At 47.5% G+C, this 12,166-nt stretch overlaps 1 protein-coding gene across 1 annotated transcript in view; it reads left to right on the plus strand.

The window, feature by feature from the left end:
- The window catches only part of PLPP3 (phospholipid phosphatase 3), a 78,823-nt gene that overhangs the window by 46,058 nt on the left and 20,599 nt on the right, over nt 1-12,166 (plus strand). Inside the window, exons 3-4 of the mRNA XM_036257398.1 lie at nt 10,839-11,119; nt 11,728-11,785. Of these exons, the coding sequence (XP_036113291.1) occupies nt 10,839-11,119; nt 11,728-11,785 (339 nt within the window). The remainder of the gene's footprint in view (nt 1-10,838; nt 11,120-11,727; nt 11,786-12,166) is intronic.

Consider the following 12,166-nt stretch of genomic DNA (forward strand, 5'->3'; position numbering starts at 1 on the left):
TAAACCCGGGATCAGGGATTGCCTTGGACAAGCCCTGAAAGAGGTTTGTATAGATTCTTAATATCTGGGAGTCGATGCATGGATGCATCCCCTTGTCTCTCCAGCCATAAAACGGCTGCCTTTCCTCTTACATCCCATCGAATGGAATCCTCTGTAGTAACAGTCCTAACTGGAGAAAAAGCTCAGATTTTGGCATCACCTAACTTAGCTTCATGTCCTGTCAGCCGAGCTTGCTTGTTCTGTGACCTGTCCTCAACCTCAGGCGAAGCCATCGACCCCCTTCGCAGAGCTGTGCTTCTGTTTCTGTGTGCTGTTGACAACGGTTCACCAACTCCACGGGCTTGTTTGGGGGGACACATCAGTGGCATTCTGATGGGTGTCATCAGTGAGAATTGTCCTTGCCACGTCTGCAGTGCCACATCGTTTACAGGTGGCCTTTCCTGCATGTCCCCCGTTTGCCCCGGGCAGTCAGCTGGGGAGGTTGATTCTTACAGCTTGGGCAACTGAGGCACAAGGACAGGAAGTGACTTCCCGTAACTAAGTAGTGGCAGGGTCCGCACAGGAGTCCACGGACGCTAAGGCCAAGGCGTTTTGAAAATGACGACACCACGGCTGCCTTCTGAAGCCTGCCTACCTTCCACGATGACTTTTCAGACACCCATGGTGTAGCCAGTGCTGGGGACGCCGTGGTGAACTTGATCCCAGCGAGCTGCATGGTTTCTCTCACCACTGACCTGCCACTGGCTGCCCCATCTCAAGAGGACAAACAGCACCTTCAGTACACATTGCGCTGTGGTGTGACTTGTCTGCATCTTGTCTCTCCATCTAGATAACAGGTTCCAGGAAGGCAGAGCCCAGGCCTGTCCCGATGCACACGGAAGGGACGAAATAAACACCAGGCAGACACTTCCTTCTTCAGCAACCGTACCTTGTCTCCCCCCACCTTCGAAAGGCCCCCGAGACCCCTGGGCCCACCTCCGTCTTTTTGGTTACTGCTTTCCTGCTTACCCTGTTACCTGCATCAGGATTTGGACCGGTCTGATTTGATTGTATTGCCAGTCCACGGCAGACTCTGGTGCTCAGTGTGCGTTTGTAAAAAATCACAGGAGGCCCTATCTTTGGGGCAGAAAATTCAAAAAGTATTTTTGCCAAAAGATGTCAGAGGATGTCGGGAGCAGGGAAACGTGTCCCGTTTGCCTCCCTAAAATCTTAAATGTGGTCCAGGGTGCACACGGAGCACGCTCTGTACCCCATGAACCTCTGAACATTTCTTGCTGGAGAGGCATGAAGAAGAGCTTAATTCCTCCAAGACTTGTTTATTCAGGATCAGGCTTCAGTGTGCCTACATCTGGACTTCATTACTTCCTCCCCGCCCCCACCCCCCTTTATCTGAGAAAGCACTGCCAGGGAAACAAGCCTCCCCGAGATCGCCTCCTCATTAAAGGTTAGTCTAGTTTTCAACTCTGAAAAAAGCGGAGTCGTGCTGGCCTGGCGGTGCCTTAGTGGGAGACCCCGTCCCCCAGTTTACAATCCACTACATCTGTGCAATTACCAAGACCACCAACAGAGAGTGGCCACATTAATCCTTCCACGGTGTCATCCCCTGATCAGATGGCGAGGGAGGTCTTCTGAGGCCTGCTTGTCCCTGGGGGGTTGGTGGGAGGGGGCATCTCTTTGTGATTTAGCAAAACACAGGCCCCGGGGTTGGGATGGACTGTAATCTGTGCCCTTTCCCCACCACCCCACTTCTGTGCTGGAAGAAGCGAGAGCTGCCGCAGTGTTTCCTCGTTAGGTAGAGCTCTGAGGGTTAATGACTGAAAAACGTATCTCGTGCGAAGGTGACATTTTCTTCATTGTAAGTGATAATGCTTAAGCGGACTGAGAAATCCAACCCGTTCCTGTGAGGCAGGGTGTGTTAGGGGGTGGGGCAGGGAGCTGGATAACATTGGCCAGCCATGTAATGGGCCAGAAACGGAGATGCCTTATCTTAAATCCTCTTCAACAGCTGCATGAGATAGGTATTATTTACCCGGCTCACCGTGAGGGAGGGAGGGTACTGAGGCTGACACGGAGGACGTGCCCAGTGTAAGGTTTCTCTGCTTAGTGAGTGGGGGAGCAGGATAAAACTCAGATCTGCCTGGCTTCAAAGCCCAGCGCTTGAACTGGCGTTTATTGAAGGCCCACGTGGTGCTCGGTGCTGTGCAGAGTGCTCTTTATTTAGTGAGCTGTCAGAGCTTTTAGATCTGGGGCTTGGAGAGCTCGGTGTGTGGAGGAAGACAGAACATCGAGACCACCGGGCAGGTGGCTAAGATGGACGGTGTGCGCTAGTGTTTTGTACGACGTGGTCTGTGCACAAGGTGAAGACCTGCTGTAGGTACATGCTTGCAGACACCTCCCCTGTAACAAGCAGGCGTGTGAGGCAGCTTGGCCTAGAAGCGGATGTGTAAGACACACGTTGCCCTCAGAGCACATGGTCGGAAAGGGAAGTAGGGCAAGTACAAGACTGACTATACTGTTAGGCCCGCAAGCAGATTCAAGAATTGGTCAGAGAATATGAAGAGTCAGTGCAGAGCAGGGCGGTGGGCCCGGGACCTGAGAACTTCAAGGACAAAGAGGCCAAATGCTACAAATGGTCTGAAATAAATGCAGTGCTCCAAGGGTTCGGAGGAAGAGCACTGACGATTATTTTTATCATGATTCATTGAGCACTTCACCCGTTTAATTATCACCACAGCCCTGGAGCTGTTGGTACCGCATCATTCTGGTTTTTACATATAAGGTAACAGTCCTCAGCTCTTAGGTAAAGAGCCACAACTCGAACCTCCTACACCAGTTGGCCCTTGAGCTCTGCTTGGAAGGATGGTTGGAATTGTCAGAAACCTTGACCTTCCAGGCAGAGGATTGCATCAGGGGTGGTAGAGACTGAACAGTAGATAAGACGGGAAAGGTTACTGCAAGATTGTGAAATTCCTTGAATGCTGAGGAGTTTTTCCTGCGATTCATTGGCTAGAGATTGATGAAAAGTATTTTGAGCTAGTTTGGTCAGTTTTTCAACCCAGGTACAGGTGAGACCTGAGCCTCCGTGGTGGCGATGCAAAGGGAGGAGAGAGAACAAGACCATACGCACAAGCAGGATGAGCAGAATCGGATGACAGGGACATGGGAGGTGGATGCGTCTATGATTTCATGTCTTGAAGTTGCAGGTTTTGTGGCACCTCAAGCAGAAATGGAGGGAGGGAAAATAAGCTCTGGGGAAGACGTTGGAATGATTGGGAAGAGTGGAATGGTTAGGATGACGTGCTAATCACATTGATGTGATAGCCAGTGGGAGATTTACTGAAGATTAGAATAGGGCTGATAGGGGTGAGGTGTACGTTGAACCTAGAGAGGAAGAGAGAGAGAGAGAGAGAGAGAGAGAGAGAGAGAGAGAGAGAGAGAGAGAGAGAGATGCCTTTGTGGAAGTCATCTTCACAAAATGTGACGGGAACTACGGAAGCAGCTGAGCTCACAGCAGATAGGGGAGAAGACAGCCTTGGGGAAGACCCGCATTGAGCCATCGAGGAAGCTTAGGAAAGTCAATGTCAAAAAGAAATAAGAGATGAGTAGCAGGCAATGCTGGGGAAGAACAGCCAGGAGACTTGCATGGACAGGCAGAGCTAGTCATCTAGGAGACCCATGTCTTTGAATCCTTGACTTTAAGGGAAAGAATGAATCTTCATGCTTCAGGCTGCCTTCTTCACAAGACTATTGGGCATAGGGTGGTTGCTGCTGATTTCAACCATGAATAGCTTCTGTGGCCTCTCTCTGGCCTCTTTGTTGTCCACATTCTAGATATTGGGGTTTTGACTTAGCCACAGAGCCTACTGGTGGCCTCATTGCCTTTCACAGTCTGTGAAGCATGGATCTCCTTCCAAAGAAGCTGAAGACAACCAAGTGACAGAAGAATCAACAATACAATTTTTCATCAATTATTTGTAGTCACAAAGATGCTGCCTTTTCAAACTGCAGTAGATGGAGCATTCAGCTTCAGAGAAGACACAGCTACACTGTCTCCATCCTTAGAAGCCGGACTGAGATACATTATACTTTTCCCTTGGGGCTGAGAAGTAAATTAGAAAATGTGCTTCTCCCTTTATTATTCTCCATCATCAAATGTTTGTTGAATGAATCTCTTCTGGACTGAAAGAGGTTTATTAATGGGCACCACTGAGAAGGGAAAGAACAACTCCATGCTCTGTGGCTAGCAAGGGCTTGTCCGTCCGAGTGCCTGACGGTCCCATGTCCTCACTAGGTGCAACGTCCGTCTCGCTGGAGACATAGACCCTGCTGCCTGCTAGGACTTCTGAGGAAAAGCCAGCTTGACGCCCTCGGACAGAGCATGAAAACTGGACCGAGGAGGTCCCGGCTGCAGTGATAGCCCTGCTGTGGCCTTATTTCTGACTGAGAGTGACTCACTGGCCTCTCTGCCCTTTACCGTACTCACTTACAAAAGGTCACAACAGCAGTGCACAGGCTGTCATAGAAGCAAATAACACAGTAGATGTGAAAATGCTTTGTAAGCTGTAAAGTGCTATGCAAATATTATCATCCAAGCAGATCAGAGTATAGGGAAGTTGGTCCTTTGAACTCAGTAGGAGGAGATGAGTTCTCTCTAAAAAGAGGGGTCTTTGAGATACTGCAAAAATCTTACTGTTCTTGAGATCATTTAAAATAGAGTGGAATGCCCTGGCCAGTTTGGCTCAGCGGTTGGAGCATCGGCCTGCGGTACAGAGAGACCCGGGTTCGGTTCCCGCTAAGGGCACGTACCTCGGTTGCAGTTAGTCCCCGGCCCTGGTTGGTCGTGTGGGTGGCAGCCACTCGAAGTGTCCCTTCACATCGATGTTTCTCTCTCTCTCTCTTCCTCTCTCTCCCTCCCGCTCTATCTGAACAAAAAGTGGAAAAATGTCCTCGGGTGAGGATAAAAAAAAAAAAAAAAAAAGAAATGTTAAATAAAATAGAGTGGAATGGCCCTAGCCAATTTGGCTCAGCAGTTAGAGCTTTGGCCTGCGGTCCAGAGAGACCCGGGTTCGGTTTCCTCTAAGGGCACGTACCTCGGTTGCAGTTTGTCCCCAGCCCTGGTTGGGTGGTGTGGGTGGCAGCCACTCAATGTGTCCCTTTCACGTCGATGTTTCTCTCTCTCTCTTCCTCCCACTCTACCTGAACAAAAATGGAAAAATGTCCTCGGGTGAGGATAAAAAATAAATAAATAAGTAAAATAGAGTGGAATGTTAAAAAAGAACACAAACAGTACCATGTGCCCTTCCTGCCTTGGGTTTAGACTTCTCTTCTTCTGTGTTCCCTTGTTAAGGTCATGTCAGATAAAATGTCGAAGCCCACCTCATCCACACACGTGTTTCCCGGTTCTACCCTGGAGGGTGGGACTTCTAAGCTACTTCTCGGAATGTTCTCTTCCAAGGAGCTTTTGGAAGTATCCGGGAAAAGATATTCTCTACAAATATTTGTTAATGTTTTGTTCCCCCTTTGCAAGAAGAAATTATCTTTCAGAGGGCTCTTCTGCTAGATGCGGGGCATTTGACATGTCACCTTCTTGAGTCCCCTTGGTGATCCCGCCAGGATCTTCATTTGTAGACCAGGAGACCTAAACCCAGAACAGTGAAGTCAGCTTGCCTACGGTTAAGAGATGGGACTCAGATCGAGGTTTTGCTGGCTCCAAAGACAATGCTCTTTCATCGCCCTATGCTCTCTCCTACCCAAAAAGTCCGTCCTAATGTTTCTCCAAGTTTCCTCTCCACAACAGTTCAGTATTTGTGAACAGGTGGGCAGTTGAGCTCTTTTTCACCAGAAAAGACAGGAAGAGTGGCCCTCTGAGGGCTGGAGACAGCCTACCCCAAAGCTGCAGGGGTTCCCAGGTCCCTTTCTGTCCCCTGGCAACATAATTGCAGTCCTTTCCCACCTTATTAGTTTCCAGATTCTGTGCCAAGTGCTTTAAGAGGCCGGTAGGGAGAGTCCTCTGCCTGCCTGGACGCCTGCCATCCCCCACCCTAGAATCTGTTGCTTGTTGTTTCAGAAAGGGATCAACATTGAAGGCTTTTTTCTCAGCAGTGCAATTTACATATCACAACCTTGCTGACTGAAGCAGAAGTAAGGGCTCCAGGGGCACGAGTCTGGGGGTGGGGCAGAGCCTTTGGAGGGGGAGAGGGTGGGGGAGAGAAGAGCTTATTTTATTAACCAGGAATAAAAACATTGTGAGTAATGAATAAAGTCCGAAAGCAATAAATCTGGGACTCCAGAGTTAGGTGTGTAATGTGTCAGAGAACAATTTAAGCCCTCGCCTCTTCTGCAGAGGTGAGGTATGCGGGCCGTCATTCACAGCCCAAATTTCATTAAATGGTCTTTTAAGGGTTAGGATTACAAGAAGCCAAGTCCGGCTGGTTCATAATGATGATTTATGGCTGTGTTGTCGACTCCCCGACCCTTCTGTACAAGGGGAGAGAGAAAATACATAATTTGTTGCTCATTAACTTCAAGATCTGTCAGGGCTGGCCCAGAAGCCATGTAGTCCTGGAGTCATGTGTCTGCTAAATGACTTCAGCCTGGCCCAATCCTTGAAAATATACAATTGCTATATTACAGTGGATACTGTTTTTAATAACAATAGAAATAATAAAATCTCAGTGTCGTCTACCATAGGTCTTGGAACTTGAGAGTTAGACTATCCGAACTCTACTCTTAATCCTGCAGATAAATCAATGTTTCTCAGAGCTTCAGTATCATCATCTGTAAAATGGGTGTATCTTCGCCACAAAGTTGCAGATTAAATGAAACTGTGAAATGCAAAAGAAATGATTGCTGCTACGATTAGCATTGTTATTAGGAATTGGAGGTACCATAAAATGTTCTTACTTCTTTATCTCCCCATGATTGGAAGAAGCATTTTAATAAGCAGTTTACTGTTTGCAAGACCGGGACATGGAAAACTGAAGTTTTATAGTGAAGGGGTGTTAGGCCAGAAAGAAATCTTCGAGTTGTAATCGAACCCTTCCTCTCTAAGCCAACTGAAGCAGAGTGGTGACTCACCTGAGATTCCTTAGTAAATTCAAGAGATGCTAATTTGCATTGGAAATCCATGCCTTTCTCAGCATCAAACAGGAAATGACATCCAAGCTGAGTCAATTTAGAAACAGTTTCTTTTTCTTTTACTTTTTTAATCCTCACCTGAGGATATTTTTCCATTGATTCTTTTTTCAGATAGAGTGGGAAGGAGAGAGGGGGAGAGAGAGAGAGCAAGAGAAAGAGAGAAACATCCATGTGAAAGAGACACATCAACTTGGTTGACTCCTGCACGATACTGACCAGGGCCAGGGATAGAAATGCAACCGAGGTACATTCCCTTGACCTGAATCAAACCCACCACTCTTTGGTCCATGAGCCGACGCTCTAACTGCTGAGCCAAACCAGCCAGGGCTAGACACAGTTTCTTAATCTGCGGCAGTGGTATGGTTCAAGGAGCTGATGAAAGACCCAAGGGCAGGGATCATGCACAGGGCCTTGGTTCAACTCTTCGCCTGTGGTCATCTCCAAGGAAGTGCTGTGCTTTCCTACTGCTTATTACCTGCTGGGCTGGGAGGTGAGTGGTGGAGGTAGCGTGGGAGAGCTGAGAATAAATGCCATTGCGATTCTGAGGTAACACATCATGCAACCCAGTACCCTCATTTTGCAGGTGGAGACCCTAACTTGTCCCAAATTCACTCATTTGAGTAGGGACTTGAACCCTGGTTCTTTGACTCCTGGTTTGGTGTTCTTTCTCCTGTATCTAAAGTCATGTGAGCATGATTTATAAATACAGAAAAATAAGAGTTAGAGAACATGATGGCGGTAATAAACATCTGGAACTTGTTAGCCTGTTAAGGTTATATAGGGTAAAAGTGTAAACAGGTTCAAAAGGGGAATTAGACCATGAAGGGTAGGAAAGAATGCTGGGTGGGGACTCGGAACACCTGGGTCTAATCTTTAGATGTGCCTTAACTTGGACCTCAGTTTCTTCTGTGTATAATGGACCCTTTCATTTCTGACTGGCTATGCTTCTCAGATTCTAATCTTTGCAATGTGTTATCAAAGGACTCTTGGTAATGTTTAGAGGATATTTCCAATTTTGCAGTAAGGCAGTTGCGAGGACTACTGTCCTCCCTTTCATTCCTTTGTTTATTCAACTGATGGTCTCTGAGCACCTCTGTGGGATCAGGTATGGGTTCTGCTCACACAGCGGGTGGCTAAGCCAGGATGCTGGGCTGGACTGGCCTTTGACAGTCTCCCTCTAATATAGAATAACACTCAGTATGCTCTGGGAAACCAAACTATAGCACTTAGAAACAGCAAATGCTGCCCGGCCGCTGTGGCTCGGTTGTTGAGCATCAACCGATGCACCAAGAAGTTGCCAGTTCGATTCCTGGTCAGGGCACATGCCTGGGTATGGGCTTGATCCCCAGTAGGGGGCATGCAGGAGGCAGCTGATTGATCATTCTCTCACATGAATGTTTCTATCTCTCCTCCTCCCTTCCTCTCTTTCTAAAAATCAATAAAAATATATATTTTTAAAAAGAAAGAAATAGTGCCCGGCTGGTGTGGCTCAGTGGTTGAGCATCAACCCATGCACCAAGAGGTTGCCAGTTCGATTCCCAGTCAGGGCATATGCCCAGGTTGTGGGCCCGATCGCCACTGAGGGGCATGCAGGAGGTGGCCAGTCAGTATTCTGTTTCATCGATGTTTCTGTCTCTCTCTCCTTCTTCCTTCCTCTCTCTCTAAAAATTAATAAAGAAAATTTTTTTTTAATTTTTAAAAATTTATTACTTTTTACTAATTAATTTTTGTTACAGACGGTTCTCCTTTTTCCCCATTGACACCCTCATCCCAACTCCACCCCCTACGCCAGCATAGTTGTCTATGTTCATTGGTTACACATACATGTTTTTTTGTTTGTTTGTTTGTTTTTTTATCCTTACCCGAGGACATTTTTCCATTCTTTGTTCAGGTAGAGTGGGAAGGAGAGAGAGGAACAGAGAGAGAGAGAGAAACATCGATGTGAAAGGAACACATCGAGTGGCTGCCACCCACACGACCAACCAGGGCCGGGGACAAACTGCAACCGAAGTACGTGCCCTTAGCGGGAACCGAACCCGGGTCTCTCAGGACCGCAGGCCGACGCTCTAACCGCTGAACCAAACCGGCCAGGGCCATACATGTTTTTTAAAAATAAAAATAAAAAGAAGGAAATCTTTAAAAAAAAAAAAGAAGCACTTCTAAACAGAATCACTGTATGGATGTTAGCAGTGGAAGTAGCTCTTCTCACTGGCGCACCTGTTGGCCCCTGGGCGCGGCTGGCACGCCCCTCTTTACACTGCCGTTGTGTCCCCAGACTTCGGAGTCCTTGAGGACTTGGTCAGACCCCATGCCGTGATGCTGCGCCCGCTGGGAAGAGCAACAGGAGGCTTTGGGAAGGAGTGCCCGATCTGTCAGCCTGGTGCTTCCCCTGCGGTTGGGAGCATGCCCTCTGCTCCCTGAAAGGGCAAGTGTGGCTCATCTTCCTGCCCTGGGAGGAAGAGCGGAAGGACTCTGTGGTGGGTGATGAGCTGAGCACTGCTCTCGCTGGACTGTGGTCGCAGCCAGGAAGTGGCCGGCGCTGTGTGTGGAGTTAAGACGAGGGCAGCAGGCTGTGTGGTTTGGTGCATCACCGGAGCAGAATTGGTCCTCTGCTGCATAGGCAGTTCTCGTGCAGGGAGTCAGCTGGCCGCACGTGCTTACTGTGAAACCAGGCCGCCTCAGTTGAAGTGCTTCCCCTCTCTGAGCCTCATCTACCGTGGTGGTTGTGAGGATTTCACAGAATAAAGTATATAAAAGCAATGCCTGGTAGAAAGTAGGTATTCAGTAATTGGTGGCTCTCTCTCTTTTTTTTTTTAAATATCCCCTGAGTGTCAAGGAGTAGACATGTAGACATTATGGGATGGAGGAAGGGGATGAACATCAAGACTCGCTGTCCTTCAGGATCGGAGGGACATGCCGGCAGATGAGGACATTCACAAACACTGAAGGGCATTGTACTAAAAGTTCCTTGGTCTGTAAACCAGAGTTCATTCCATCGTATCACACTTCTAAAAAGGAAAATGGAAGAGTCGCTTTCTGTGACCCGGTTCATTTATCACATGTAAGCCAACAATTCCGCAAAGGTGCATAGCTTCCTTTCATGGAGGAGTCTGCAGCTTGGAGAGGTTAAGTTTTTGCTGAAGGACACCAGGCAGGTGGCAGAGCCTGGACTCAAACCCAGGGCTCTCTCTTGGGGCATTCATCCTTTACCACAGAAACCCCCACTGTGGCTCAATGTTGGCAACAAGACTGAGGCTTTTTGTGGAGTTAGACTGTTGGTGGTGATCTTTCACCCCAAACCCCAGGATCCTCACATTTGCTCAGACCCTCTGATATTCTGATCACTAGTAACTGTGTCCTTGATTCTTTATCTAATTGTATTTCATATAACTATGTTCTTATTTCTCTCTTATGTTAAAAAAAAATATTTAAATAACAATAAATATTTTATGGTTTTCTTATTATGAAGGTACTATATGGCTACGTAGGACTTTCTTGAAAAGGGGAAATAATGACCATGTTAGCACTTTGAACTTTGCTCCCGTGCATGTTTGTATCTTTGTACTTCCTAAACAGAACTTGGGGTGTCCTAGGTTATAACTTGCAGATTCATCCTGAGCATTCTCATGAAATATCGCTTACAGCATCAGTTTTGGTGACGGGTCTTGATGCTGCCTAATTCCCTATTGCTTTCCTTTTAGATCATCACAGGGGAGTTCTACCGGATCTTCTACCTGAAGGAGAAGTCCCGGTCGACGATTCAGAATCCCTACGTGGCAGCCCTCTATAAGCAAGTGGGCTGCTTCCTCTTCGGCTGTGCCATCAGCCAGTCCTTCACAGACATCGCCAAAGTCTCCATAGGACGTCTGCGTCCTCATTTCTTGAGCGTCTGCATGCCTGATTTCAGCCTGATCAACTGCTCGGAGGGCTATATCCAAAACTACAAATGCAGAGGCGATGACAGCAAAGTCCAGGAAGCCAGGTGAGACACACCTCCTGTGACCACTGTATGCACCCCTGTATGCAGGCAGTTCAGTGAGCATCTGCTAGGTGCCAGGCCCAGCACTGGGCTCTGGGTTTGATGGGCGAGTACGACAGAGTCCCTGTTCTTGAGGAACTCTCAAATGATTGAGACAGATCTGTAAATAAACCATTGTGGCTCGGCCGATGTGGCTCCGTGGTTGAGTGCTGACCCATTCACCAAGAGGTCACCAGTTCAATTCCCAGTCAGGGCACATGCCCAGGTTGTGGGCCTGATCCCCAGTGGGGGCATGCAGGAGGTGGCCAATCGATGTTGTCTCTCATCGATGTTTCTCTCTCTCTAAAGTCAATAAAGATAAAATATTTAAAACAAAACAAAACAATGATGACATAGTATTGGTAGGTTCATTCATTCATTCATTCATTCATTCGTTTATTCATGCAATCTTGGGTGCCTGCGAGGTTCCGAGCAACTTGTGCAAAGCACCATCAAGGGTGCAAAAACCAATGGGAGGGCTGCTCTCAAGGTCAGTCTAGGAGGGAAGCGGCGGATGGACATGTATCAGGGGTGTGAGTATGGCCCTTTCACAGCCCTCTCTTGTCTTGCAGGAAGTCCTTCTTCTCTGGCCACGCCTCCTTCTCCATGTATACGATGCTGTATTTGGTGGTAAGTACCTGCCCTCTGACTCCAGCGTCCAGCATTCAGTCCCAGCGTGCCTCCCTTCTGTGCAGAAAACCCCCAGATTTGTTAGGAACAGGTTTACTGTGAAATCCTTGAAAAAGATTAGCTAGAAAATTAAGGTCTATTCTGAGCTCAGCCATTGCCTTAGCAGAAGTTGTTTTACTTTCTAGGATTTTCTCATTTTTCAAATGAAAATAATATTTACCGTAGCTGCTTGATAAGCATTATGTACCCATTTTGCAATTATAAAGTGATAAAGACCCTTGTATGACATTTTATGGTAATAAGCACTGTTTTCTGAAAATCTGTTAACTCAGTTGATCATTACAGGAACCTTATGTGATAAATAATATTATTTCTGTTGTG

Source organism: Molossus molossus, unplaced genomic scaffold (assembly GCF_014108415.1).
Source record: "Molossus molossus isolate mMolMol1 unplaced genomic scaffold, mMolMol1.p scaffold_m16_p_12, whole genome shotgun sequence".
In the NCBI taxonomy this organism is placed as follows: Eukaryota; Metazoa; Chordata; class Mammalia; order Chiroptera; family Molossidae; genus Molossus; species Molossus molossus.